This window comes from Hirundo rustica, chromosome 1, assembly GCF_015227805.2.
Source record: "Hirundo rustica isolate bHirRus1 chromosome 1, bHirRus1.pri.v3, whole genome shotgun sequence".
Lineage (NCBI taxonomy): Eukaryota > Metazoa > Chordata > Aves > Passeriformes > Hirundinidae > Hirundo > Hirundo rustica.
Genome location: NC_053450.1, coordinates 109,585,913 through 109,598,285, shown reverse-complemented (window position 1 = coordinate 109,598,285; position 12,373 = coordinate 109,585,913). Strand labels below are relative to the sequence as shown.

Below are 12,373 nucleotides of genomic sequence, written 5' to 3'. Positions count from 1 at the left end.
TAAATGATAGGATTGGAGAAGATCCTTTAGGTCATCCAATTCAAAACCTGTGTATCTTCCTTTCCACTATCCCCACTAGGATTTCATCTGCCCTATCTCTGCAAACTTCCCATATCCCTGACTCAGCCACCTCCCTGGGTAGTTTCTTCCATTGCCTAATTATTTAACCTGAACATGTTTAAACCTTACACCATCACACTTAGTGTGAAAAATGTAGGAAAATGATTCTTTCTCCTCCCTTCTGCCATCATGCTCAGTATCATCTCTCCTTTAAAATGTGTCATTGGATTGTTTTCTTTTTTTTCTTTTCTTCTAACTGCATGAACAGTAATCCCAGGAAAGTTGGGGTTTTTCTGCTGTCTTTGGTGCTTCTGTCCCTGTAACTGATTTTCTTTGAACTTCTGGTTTTCAAGCCTCAAAAGTACATTTTGATCTACAAATGAACTTTCTGTGACTCAATGATATGTGTGTATTAAGTCATGCTTTTGAAGAGGTAAATAACATGACTGAAGTATTATGTGTCTTTGTTTATAGAAGCTGCTTTCTTGAGGGTGCTAATTGACATTTGTCATGACATTTGAGGGATTTAAGTGACTTTCTTGGTGTCAGATATCCTTAATCTCATGTTACTAATCAGGACAGTAATATAATCATATATTCTGGCTCTGTTTTGAAAACTGAACTCCAAAAGCTCTGGTAGTTGCTTGGAGTTGCCTACTGCTGTGTTAAAATTTATCATGATCATTTCAAAAAACAGCTTTCCGGTTTGTAGCTCTGCTGATAAACAGAGACACAAACCTTTCAATATATATTTCTCTAAGTGTATGTTCTCAGATCAGTGTTATTATGATAGGATTTCTGGATGCTCTATAAAATGAAACACTGAGAAATTCATAATGGGGGATATGAAGATGAAAGGAAGCTTTTTATTCCTGATAAATGAGGTAAAGAAGCCTTAATCTTCAGAATTTATATTTATATCCTGTATTTTTTAGCATCTGCCTAAGCTTGTTGGAATATGCTAATGAGAAACCTCTCTGATGTTAATTATCTCATCTGCTATAACACAGAATGTGCCAGTTAGATCAATGTGACATTTATGTTGTTCTCCTAGATGAGTAATAAAAATTGCATGTTGGAAAAAATACAGGGTAGAGGTGGGAAGGCTGATTATTGCAAGCTGTATTTTCCTGATTCTGTATTGCCTTCCATTTTGGAGTTGCACAACAAAAACAGCTGCAGTCTGTGCCTCACCTGTCAGCTCACCTCTCCCACAGTTTACTCACGTACTAGTTCTTTGATCCATGCAGCAGTATTCCAGGTTCCCTGTCGCTGGAACCTACAGAGCTGTTGTGCAAACCTGTGTGAAACCAGGGTAAATCTTGCTCTGTGACTTCAGTTCTGCCAGCCAGTAATTACGGTAAATATGTTAGATTTAGTGGATCCACGGCTTTTCGTGAAAGTAACCATTCATGGTTCACTTTGGCATGGCAATTTGTAGAAATAGACACAAGGGGTATTTGTAAGAAGTTAGTGTCAGGGAAGTAACAGATTCTGAAGGCAGTGTCTTGGGCACTGGGCACTATTTTTGGGCTCAAAGAATTTTTTTATAAGTTTATAATTACACTGTAATTTTTAACAGGCTATGTTTTCAGCCTAACAAAGGAAAAAAATGCATTATGATATGATAGCCTTCTCATTGAGAGGTCGTGTCCTGTCCTGTCCCCGTCGTGTCCCCCGCCCGCCCCCAGATATTTTTGTAAACCTCCCTTCTTTAATTTCTGGTTTTTTATGCTTCTTAGAGGTCCTGTAGACAGCCAGTTCTTGAATGTCAAGCAGCTGAGGGTACAGGGCAGTGGCAGTGTCATGGCTTAAACAACAATGCACACTTGGTAAACTCTTGGTCTCTGGTAAATCTGCAGCCATTCTTTTTGGGTACAAAGAGCTGGCCGTAGTCATAACTCCTTTTTTCTGTTTCTCATTTGGATTATGTGTGTGTCCAGCTTTTACAGAAGTGTGCAACAGGCAGTTTCATAATTCTGGCACTATTTTCCTTGACTAGGGTGAGAAAGCAATGTATTCTCTGGTACGTTTTTAATGCAGTGCTCTAAACAGCTCAGTGAAGCTATGTGGTCAGGAACAGTGTTAACTGTAGCTTTGCAGTGGTTTCTACACTGCATCGAGCTATGGTGTTTCGCTGCCAGTGCATAACTTGAACACAGATACTTGCTGAGGAAAGCCCTGCAGAAGCAGCACAGATGAAAAAGTTAAAGTTTGTTATTTCCACGGTGCATTTCACACGGTGTCTCTTATCTTCTCTCATATTTTTTAATCTCTTAGTCCTAGAGCAATATTTCTTTCTCCTCCCCAGCGTTTGTAGCTCATCTTGGTTTCCCGTAATCCACAAGTTTCATTATCATGCTACCTACCTCCTTCCCCATGATCATTACTGAAACAAGATGGGACCTGCTGCTGGTCCCTTTGGCATCCCAGCATGTGCTGCGTGATGAGAGCTCTGAACAAAGGAACAGCCATTCCAGGGCTGACCTTTGGAACCCCAAGTCAGTTCTTAACATGGTGCTTTTAATTGTCCTAAGAAAAAAAGTAGCCACTTCAGTAAGGGGAACTTCTTAGGCCCTTGGGGCCTTGGGCTTCCAGCTGTTGCTGAAATTTTACTGCTTTAGTCTTTTGTATCTCAAGGCTTGAGGTAGCATTTGTTCTGTTTAGTACCATCACCCATGAAAACCACTGTAAATACTAAAATCCCCGAGCACCAAAAATATTTGAAGTATAAAATAAAAGCTGGGAAATAAATCTAGATGGTTTTGATCATGTGAAATTGCAGATCTAAATGAAAGCATATTGATTTAAGTTTATGTAGGTTGTTGGGACTAAATTCTTTGTGAACATGATTGTGAAAGCAGTTAGGCTGACCGGAGACTGGCGGCTTTGGTTTAGACCACTAGATGGTCAAATTTATTCTGCTGACCTGCTGGATCATTTCACTGTGTGTTGGAGGATTTCAGCCTTCTTCAGAGAAGGAAAAAACCATATCAACACAAATCTCATAACATATGTGTGTTATTTTAGTATTACTCATCTATCATTTGGAGATGATGCCAAATTAGTTTAGATTAAAAATGATTTAACTTAAATCCTTTCCTAATTAATTTAAGCAATCCAAAATAAGAGTGCCTATGTAAGACACTTCTGGGTGAAATAGCTACTTTTAATTATATTAATTCAAGTATGTCTGTGTAAAATTTGTGTGATTATCCACTGTTTTCCTCCTCCCTAGATATTTCAAGCAACTTTTTATGAGTCTCTACCCCCTTTTCAAATTCAAACACAATTATTTTGTTATTTCCAAGATTATTATCCTATCCAAGACTGATTAATCTCTTGAAACAATATTTGAAAATGTGATAAAACTCAATTTCTTGGCTTAGGTAGAAGTTATCATCAATACAAGAGTTTGACTATTTTCCTCTTACCCAAGCTGATAGTCATTTCTATATATAGAAAAATATATATATATATATATGTGTGTGTGTATATATGTATAAATATATATATGTAGATATAAAAATATATCCTTGTTAATGAGTGTGTGTATTCAATTTTCTATTATTTTGCAGCTTGTACTGTCATTTTCTTTCCCAGAAAAAGGGACAGGGTAAATGCAGGTAGATTGGAGTAACTGTGTCTCAGTTATGTCTCATATGCCCAGTTGTTCTCTGTCCTTTTTTTTCTGATGCAAATTAGTCCATAATTTTGTAGTTTGAACTGTCATCATCCATGATACATATAGGAAAAGTGATGTGAAATTGCCTTTATTGCATTATTTTTTTCTTATTTTCTGAACTTGTGAGTGCTTGAATTTGCAAGTTAAGCGTTTTTACACTAAATGTTTTGTATGTAATAAATTGTTTCCTCCAGGTATAACCAAGGCTTTCACAATATTGAATCAACAATATAGTGCATGTAGCTGCTAACTGCACTAAATTTTTAAGCATCTCCTTTTTGCTTTACAGGTCTGTCTGAGGATGCAGCAGAGGAAACAAAAAGCCACGATCTCTGACGACAACCCTCAGGAGAAATTTCTGTCTGATGCCAGATGAATTTATAATGCAGCAGTACCAGTCCATCTTACTCTGTAGTGATTGCAGCTTCCAGAAGGAGAGGACTGTGCTAATTCATATAAAAACAAAAAAGTTCCACTCTAATAACTTGGTTGGTTCTCCCTGCCAACTGCTATCATCCTTTCTGTGAGCAAAGTTTAAGCACTTACCCAACTATGGTCGGGGTGTTGTGTTTTGCGATATATCATCCCTTTCTAAGGATTCAGTTGATTGATCAAAGACTGTTTATACATAGTTAAAAGCAACCTTTGTTTCAGGATATGTTTTGTCTTTTTTAAAAAAGATATTCTGAACTGCACCTCCCTTTGAGATTATATTAACATTTGTTATACCACAGTTTTGACAAAAGATAACTATCTCGTTTCCTCCTGTACTAACATTCATGATTCCAGACAGCTGAATTCACCACCAGGAGAAAAACTGGTGATCCATCAACTCTTTTCTCCCCTCTCTTATTGCTTATACAGACTCCTGCTCTCTAGAGATATAGAGTAAAATATGGTTACTGGACATAAAGGGCAAACCCTTTTGCCATTAACTATGCCGCTATGAATGGGAGTAAAGTTTACACTGTAAGTACCTTGAGCACAGCAACACATGGGGGTTTTTTATACTTACCTGTGATTTCTGCTTTTCTTGTCAACCAGTCTGCTCTAGTTATGGGCAAGATTTTCATAAGTAACTACCGATTTTTGAGTGCCTTAATTTTTATTAATCCAGCTGGATGGATTTGAGTGTTGTGTATTTAGAAGGTGCTGTGTATTCACCTTCTGAAGGTCAGGCTCATGCAAGGAGCCTGAAATACAACACCCAACAACTGAGGCAAATTTTGAGAGCATCTTGTCCTAGAGTTTGGATTTCTGAGAGTGAATTGAGATGTTACTGAAATACACTTGGAACTGAAAATAACTGGGACCTGGATCAAATGTATAAACAGGCATTTGAACAATTGTTGCTAGTCATACCAAAATATAAGTTGCAATCTCTTGGATGGCAAATACAAAATGCACTGATAGCTGCAGTTTAGTTTGTGGTAGATGCAATTGCATGAGCCATCTCCACATCCCACACTCCTGTTGGTTTCCTCAACAGGGGTTCACCAGCTCCTGTTCTAGCTGTACTAAAGGTCCCTCCAACTCACTTTTATGCTGTTTCAAAAGGGGTTGTAACAGTTGCTGTGATCAATGCTAGCTTAATCTACGGATAATAAGGAAACACTATTTTTCAGCATGTCTTAAGCCATCAACCTTCATCATCTCCCTGTCTACTTTCAACTTTCCATCCACCCACCCCTAAAACAAAACCAGCTTTGCAGCCCTTGTGCATCTGCTGCTTAACCCTCTGGACCTACTCTGGCTCAGTACACAATATAACTGCTTCAAGAAGCCTTTTTTCAGCATGTTAGCTATTAAACAGCTCAGTAGCCAAGGAACTGGGTAAGGCTTCTGACACCTCTAAGGCTGAAGTGAGCTGTAACTTCCAACAAAAATGACTCTTTCCCCAGGAGACCTCAGATTTATCTACAAGCTGTGAGGCCAGAAGTCTTGCTTCTTTCCCAGGAAGGAAAAATCCTACCCCCTGCTTGTTATGGAGTGATTCTGCTCTCTGAGTTTTCTTCCCTCTGATCCCTCCCCCATGGTTTTTGTCAGGAGGGTGGTATCCAACCCATTGTCAAGGTACCCTGCTGTGCTGTGAAAATTACACAATAAAATAATCTCCTGTAGTTTCTGTACACACCTCAGTGACCAAAGAAAATCCATGGAGAACTAATCAATTACTGTAGCTATTAGGCTTAAACGTTAACTATAGATCTCAAATCTTCTTTTGTCCTCTTGTCAGCAGCTCCTAGGGAATCTAGAAAAATCAAGCACAGTTTACTACAGAAAACATGCCATAAGGGTGTAGAATCCTGGACCAAAGGATCCTAAATTATAGGCATATAATATAGCTGGAAAGGACACTGCTATGAGACTTCTGTGAAATATATTACTCTGTGATGATTCCCATTATTATGATCCCAGGCTCAGACCTGCCTGGCTTTGTTGGGACTTTAGGGCAAATGACAAGTAGGCACTCAGGTCAATTATATCATCCACTCTTATTTAAGTTATTTTCTGTTATTTTAAGATGTAATGCTCAGAAGCACTCTTATTTGCCTTTTCTGCTCGATGCTTTGCAAAATAAGGTCTCACGAGAATAGTTTTACAAAAAGGAGAAAATATGCTGGTAATAAAGTGGAGGGGGAAAGGAGGAAAAAGGTAGAACTGTCTATAGTAGTAAAGCATGACCTCTTTGTATATTGTGCTAAGTTGCAGTATTTGATAGTAGCATCAAGATTTAAAAGTTACATTGAATAAAAATTACCTATTTTCCCCCAATGCCAAATAGTCCATCTAATTCAGAGGAAGGAAGTAATTGAAACGTAGTCGTTTATGCAGCAGCCTAACAGGAAATATTGTAAAGTAATTCTTAGCAGTTCTCAAATATAGTTTGAATTTTTAAGAAAGTTCTTTTTGGCTGGAAAAAAATCAGGCCAATTACAGGAAGTTTGGAAGCTAGAGAGGTGTAAGGAATGTAAGGAAACATTGCTAGTTTGGGAGAACCATATGTTTGGTTCTCATCAGCGATGTTTCTGAGGCTGAGAGAGGCACTGGTGGCCAGTCAAACTGTTCTGAACAGGATTTTAGAGTAATGCCTGGTCAGCTCTTCTGGTCAGCTTAAACATGCAGCCTATCTGCACATTTAGCTATTGGAGTAGGATTTTATATGTTTAAGTGACTCACAGACTAAAATTAATTTTAAATGACAATTTTATTGGAAATAAATCTAAAAGGATTTTTGTGACATTTTGAAAATAATATTGTGAGTCATGGCATCTTTATTATCTAGAACTTTGCAATACAATTTCTAAAATAAGTCGTAACATAAAGCGTATATTCTCTGTTAAACAGGTAAATACTTCTAAAGTTTATTTTCTTGATAGAAGTTTATTTTCAGAATATTGTTGTCCAATTGCTTTTCTTTAATTTTGTTTTTATTCCATTGCATTTTAGAAAAATAGATTAAAACAATTGCTACTCTGATGACCAAAATCTGGAGGTCTGGACGCTGCTCATCTTTTGGGCTTTGTACACAATGCTGAGTTTCCAGCCCCAGATTCATTCTTCTGTCCAACTATTATTCAACTGTGACACAGAAAAACAACATTTTTCTGCTTTCAAGGGGTTGGGCTTTGCTTTGTGATATCTTGTTATTTTGTCTTCTTTGGCATTTACTGTACAGAGACAATTAGAGATAAGTTTTGGTATTCATGTATTGCTTATAAAGAATAATTTACTGCCATGAACTGAAATTTGTTGAGCAGAGCTTGTATTTCTATGTGAAGTTCTTCCAGCATCAGAAAAAACCCAAAAAACTGCAAACATTACAGGGTATGCGTCATACTGAATCAGTATCTTTCCTTCTTATCAGCATCTTCTGTTTATAAATAATCTACTAAAAAAATCCCCAAACCTGGTGCAAATGTACTGTAAAATATATTGCATACTCCTGAAACCAAGCTTCTGTATCACTTCTTCATTTGAAATTAACCTTGAGTTTTCCACAGTTTTGTTTGTTGTCACCCCTTCACATCTTGCTGCTTTCTTCATTTACTCCTTTATAGCATAAGGTTGCTCTGGTATTTATGTGGTATCTTCATGTGCTGTTTGCAGGTGACTTAGCTCCTTTGCAGCTCAAAGGTAAAGTTTGTACAGCATTATGCTGCTCCATGAGCCTCGATCTTGTCGAGGGCACGTGCCCACAGGGCCAGGCTTATAATTAGCGAAATTCATTCAAGCAGAAAGTGGTTATGAATGCGTTGTTTCAATGAGAGTTTGTCCTAATACTCTAGCTAGACCAAGTTCAACACGAGTTTATTACTTATATAAACACTGAAGAAATTTGCTTTAGAGTCTTGAACCTCCTCTCTATTTTTTTGTTTCCTGTCTTGTAAATTCTTGTAGTAGTCAATAGTATTGGGAATGATTGCTTCTATTCTCCTTTGCAAGAGCTGGTTGCTTGCTGCATAGAAGCTGCTAACCTGGGGGAATGTGCTTTGTGCAGGAGACCAGCAGATCACAGCAGATGCTTCGCACTTCTATTTGCATGAAATGTATGGCAAGTGCTGTAGTTAATTATAGAGTGGAAGCACAACCCAGCGAATTGAATTGACCTGGTTTTCTCTGACAGTGTGTCCTGACTGCTCTATCTTTACATCTGCCATATCAAGGAGTACGAACAAATGCAACATGAACGTAGATTTAAATAAATATAATTGTTATTTTAAATGACTGTGGTATTTTTCAAGAGTTTCATGTTGTTGCAGTCAGGAAAGGGAGTAAAATACCAATTTATTTTCATGTGCAGTTATTGTAGGTTGATGTTTCTTTTGCATGATTTTGGATGTGTTTGGATTTACTATGTCTGTAAGAGGCATTCATGCTTGCAGATGAACCCACTGAATTGAAGATTTCAGTATCCATTCTTTTGCTTTAAATGAAAGGATTGAGCAAAATCCTGCATACGCATCAGGTAAAAGATCATGAAAGTAAGCAGAAGCCCTGGAAGAGATCCCCACCCTCAGGCTACACCATGTAAATTGATGTTAACTCTGATGGGAGTGTTTTCCATTTGATATAGCATCAACATATTGTATTGTTCATTTGTTTGTTAGCGCCACTGTAACATCACACTGTCATCATAAAAAAATATTCCTTTGGGAAATTATTTTTTGCAAAACTAGTTAATGCTCTAGAACAATGTGGTAACAGTGTTTGATATTTTCATTCATCTTTATGAGCAGAATAGAGACTTGGAGTGCTTCCTAAGTGGGAATGATCAGTGCCAATCATAGCTCTACCCCCACCACAGCTCCAGCAGACTGACAGCATATTCAGCTGCAGAAACAAGATAAAAACAGTTCCAATTGTGTAAGCTGCTGCCTGGCCTGAAATCTTGAAGGGAGGTCAGCCATCCTGAATCATTACTGTAACCTGATTAGAGGCCCAAATCTACTTTTCATAAATTTAAGTGAGTGTTTTGCTATTGATTTTGACAGGAGAGCATCCATAGTTTACTACTGGGGGCTGCATGTCAAAATAAGATGACATATAAGCACCACTGAACTCATAGCTAGACGATGTAATAAATTATGAGGGTCTCTCCTAAAGGTGCTATTCCTAAAATACAATATGCATGAGGCTCAGCTAGTGGGTATTCATTAAATAGCTGCCACCCTGCACCCTAGAAGTTATCGCTTCTCTGCAGAGTGATGCTGCATGTTAAATAGGCCTTTGCAAAACAAAACAAAACCCAAAGCATTTTATTCATGTTACTTCAGCCACTTATAGATCAAGTCACTCTTAGGATGTTGCTAGCAGCTTTTCAACAATCATAGCAACACTACGAATAGTTTAGGAAATGGAGCAAGGAGCAGCATACTCTCCCTCTGCTCTTCAACCAAGAGCATGTGGGAAGAAAGTGTCTCCAGGACACATTCTATTAAGAAGAATGAACTTACTTAATTTGACATTTGATCAGCACAAAGCTTGGCCCTCTTTAAAAAGTTGCAATGGTTTCTCTAAATTTATTTCATTTGTTCCAATTACTATTTCCTGAGTTTCACATACTATTTAAAAATTTGAAGTTCTAGTGTCCTCTGACTATACTGAGACATTTTATCATTGTTAATGAAGGTAGCACCGGTGCTATTCTTAGACAAGCTGAGGAACCAGCGAGGGTTTTGATCCAAGGATGACTTAGACCAGTCCTCCTTACTTTGTGAAATCTGATGAGACTGTTTGTAAAGTTTACAGTCTCTCTGGGAAAAAAAAAAAAAAAAAAAAGAGTTTTTACTCTATTGATTTTAATACTTCACTTTTTTTAAAGGATAGATCAGTCCCACAGCATCTTGGAAGTTTTAAAGAATATATGAAAAAGTTGGTCTATAACAGATGATATTCCAATTCATTATGAAGTGAGCAGTCAGTAATTAATAGTTACTTCAAATGCTCACAATATTTTATAATCATGGTTGGATTCAATTACAAGAGGCATGAAGGGAATTATTGTACTTTTTTTTTTTCTCCTGATGGCATAATGAAGTCAAGATCCATAAATATTGGAGAGCAGTCAAGTTACTGCATATATAACAGAAATTGCTTTTTCCAGCTGCCTGGATGTGTAGTGTCTTCCTTCTATTTGAGCAGTGAAGGCCTATGAACTTGTAAGAATACAGCTTGGTTAATATGGGGTGATTGCTTCTGATCCAGTAGAAACAAAGAGAATTTCTCTCGGCAGTGTATTTGAATGCCCTGTTCCAGCATTAACTGGATATTTCATGGTGGTACGACATGATTCTTTCGTCATGACACTGAACTGCCTATTTCAGGGTGCAAGTCTCAAAAGCAGAAAGGAGGAGTGTGACTTGTGAGGGGAGCATTTCCCCCTTGTTCTGGGCAACAGTATGTCAAATATAGAGGTTTGTCCCTTCTGGCTTCTACTTAGAAGGCATGGAAGGATGAAGAGGAGACCCAAAGAGCTGGATTCCCAGCAGAATCATGTCCAAATGCTCCCATGCCAGTTGCCACAGAGAAATGGGCTTTCCCCCCCTATTTTTGTCTCTTTTATAAAAAAGTCATTCCATGTTTAGCATTTATTAGCTCATTTCATGGGGAGAGGAGTCTTTGCTTTTAGTACTTCTCATCATCCACATTTTTGTAGGTAGCAGTCAGCTGTTTCAATCCTGTCATTCATTTCTTTTTCCTTTTGCCTTTTTTCCTACCAAATTCCACTGACTTTAAATTGATGATTTTGCCCAGCAGCCACTTTGTAGGTGTGTTTTAAAAATCCTGAAAGAAGGAAAATTTGCAGCAAACTGTGTGTTTTGGTTAAACTTTTGAAATATAATGTATCTATTATTCTCTGGGACGAATAACATTGCTTTCACCATCAGGAAAATAATGAATGGAAAACCAAATGTGCACTAAAGAAACTGATGCTTTTTTTTAAAGGGCTACTGCCCAAGTATGTCATCCAATGGAGGAAAGTTGGTAGCTGCATTGTTTTTTGTTCGACAGCTACCCAGACGGTGATGTGATACCTTTTATTGGGCTAACCAAAGTTAAAGTTAGAACTGAGCAAATAAATCCCAATGACTAACAGAGCTTCGCGCATTTAACCTTTCTTGCTGTGCTCACCAAGATCAACTTTTTCAAGCCTAGCCACTGGTTTTTGGCTTCCAGTTTACAGAATGCTGAGAGATGCTAAGCCTGGTAGGCTCCCTACCTTCAGCTTGACAATTTGATTGCACAAAACCACAGTTTGGTCCTCCTTGTTCAGGATCATTGCACTGGCCAGAAAAACAACTACAAATGCTCTTCCAGTTCACTGTCATTTAGAGATATCCAGAACACTAATCTGAACCCTGAAGGGTTTACCTGAATTAGACTTCTTAGATCTCAAACCAGTGAGTGTGTCCATACCTTGGGGGCTGAGCTAGGAAGTTCAGGAATTTACCTGTATACTTTTTTACTTGGATTGCTGCCGTAGAGCTGGGGGAGGCTTTGCCATAACATTTATTGAAATCTGCATGCACTGTGACTTTTTGTATTCCTTTCCAAATCATTTCCAGGTTAACTTCTGATTGGAAATTTATTTGTCTCTTTCTGGTGATTGCCCTCACTACTGTGAATTTTTATTCACCAAGTTCAAAGACAAATTATTCCTTCTCCATAACATTTTTACTCCTGGCTACCCATCCTTCAAAACTGGTTGTGCACAACCGCAGGCAGAGAGAGCAGCACAGCAGAGGTAAGTGGGTGAAACCTCCCATAAATAGCAAAGTTGTATAACTCTCCCTGATTCACCATCCCACGGGTGTGGTGCAGCAGCTCCCAAAATGGTAAACTTACTCACCAATGTGGCCAGGGGACATTTTTGTTCAAACCACCCACCCCCCTCCCCCCAGCCATGGGGCATAAGCAAAAGGAGCACCCTTCTTCTTAATTTTTTTGTGCCTACTTCATCATTGCTCAAAGCTAGATTGTTAGTCATGTGGCTTCTGTGGTGAACAGTGTGGGTTTTATTCTGAGCAAGGACAAACCAAATCTGGGTTCAGTCAAGGCTCAGACAGTGTCCCTGCGCAGCCCCAGAGCTATGCAGTAGCCCTTCTTCCCCTTCCCCACACCTGC

The 12,373-nt window shown here is 38.3% G+C and overlaps 1 protein-coding gene across 1 annotated transcript in view; it reads left to right on the top strand.

The window, feature by feature from the left end:
• BBS9 (Bardet-Biedl syndrome 9) overlaps positions 1-7,091 on the top strand; it is a 286,026-nt gene extending 278,935 nt beyond the window's left edge. The window contains exon 23 of the mRNA XM_040068434.2: positions 4,035-7,091. Coding sequence (XP_039924368.1) covers positions 4,035-4,081 — 47 coding nt within the window. The 3' untranslated portion in view covers positions 4,082-7,091. The remainder of the gene's footprint in view (positions 1-4,034) is intronic.
• The last annotated feature ends 5,282 nt before the right edge of the window (positions 7,092-12,373 follow it).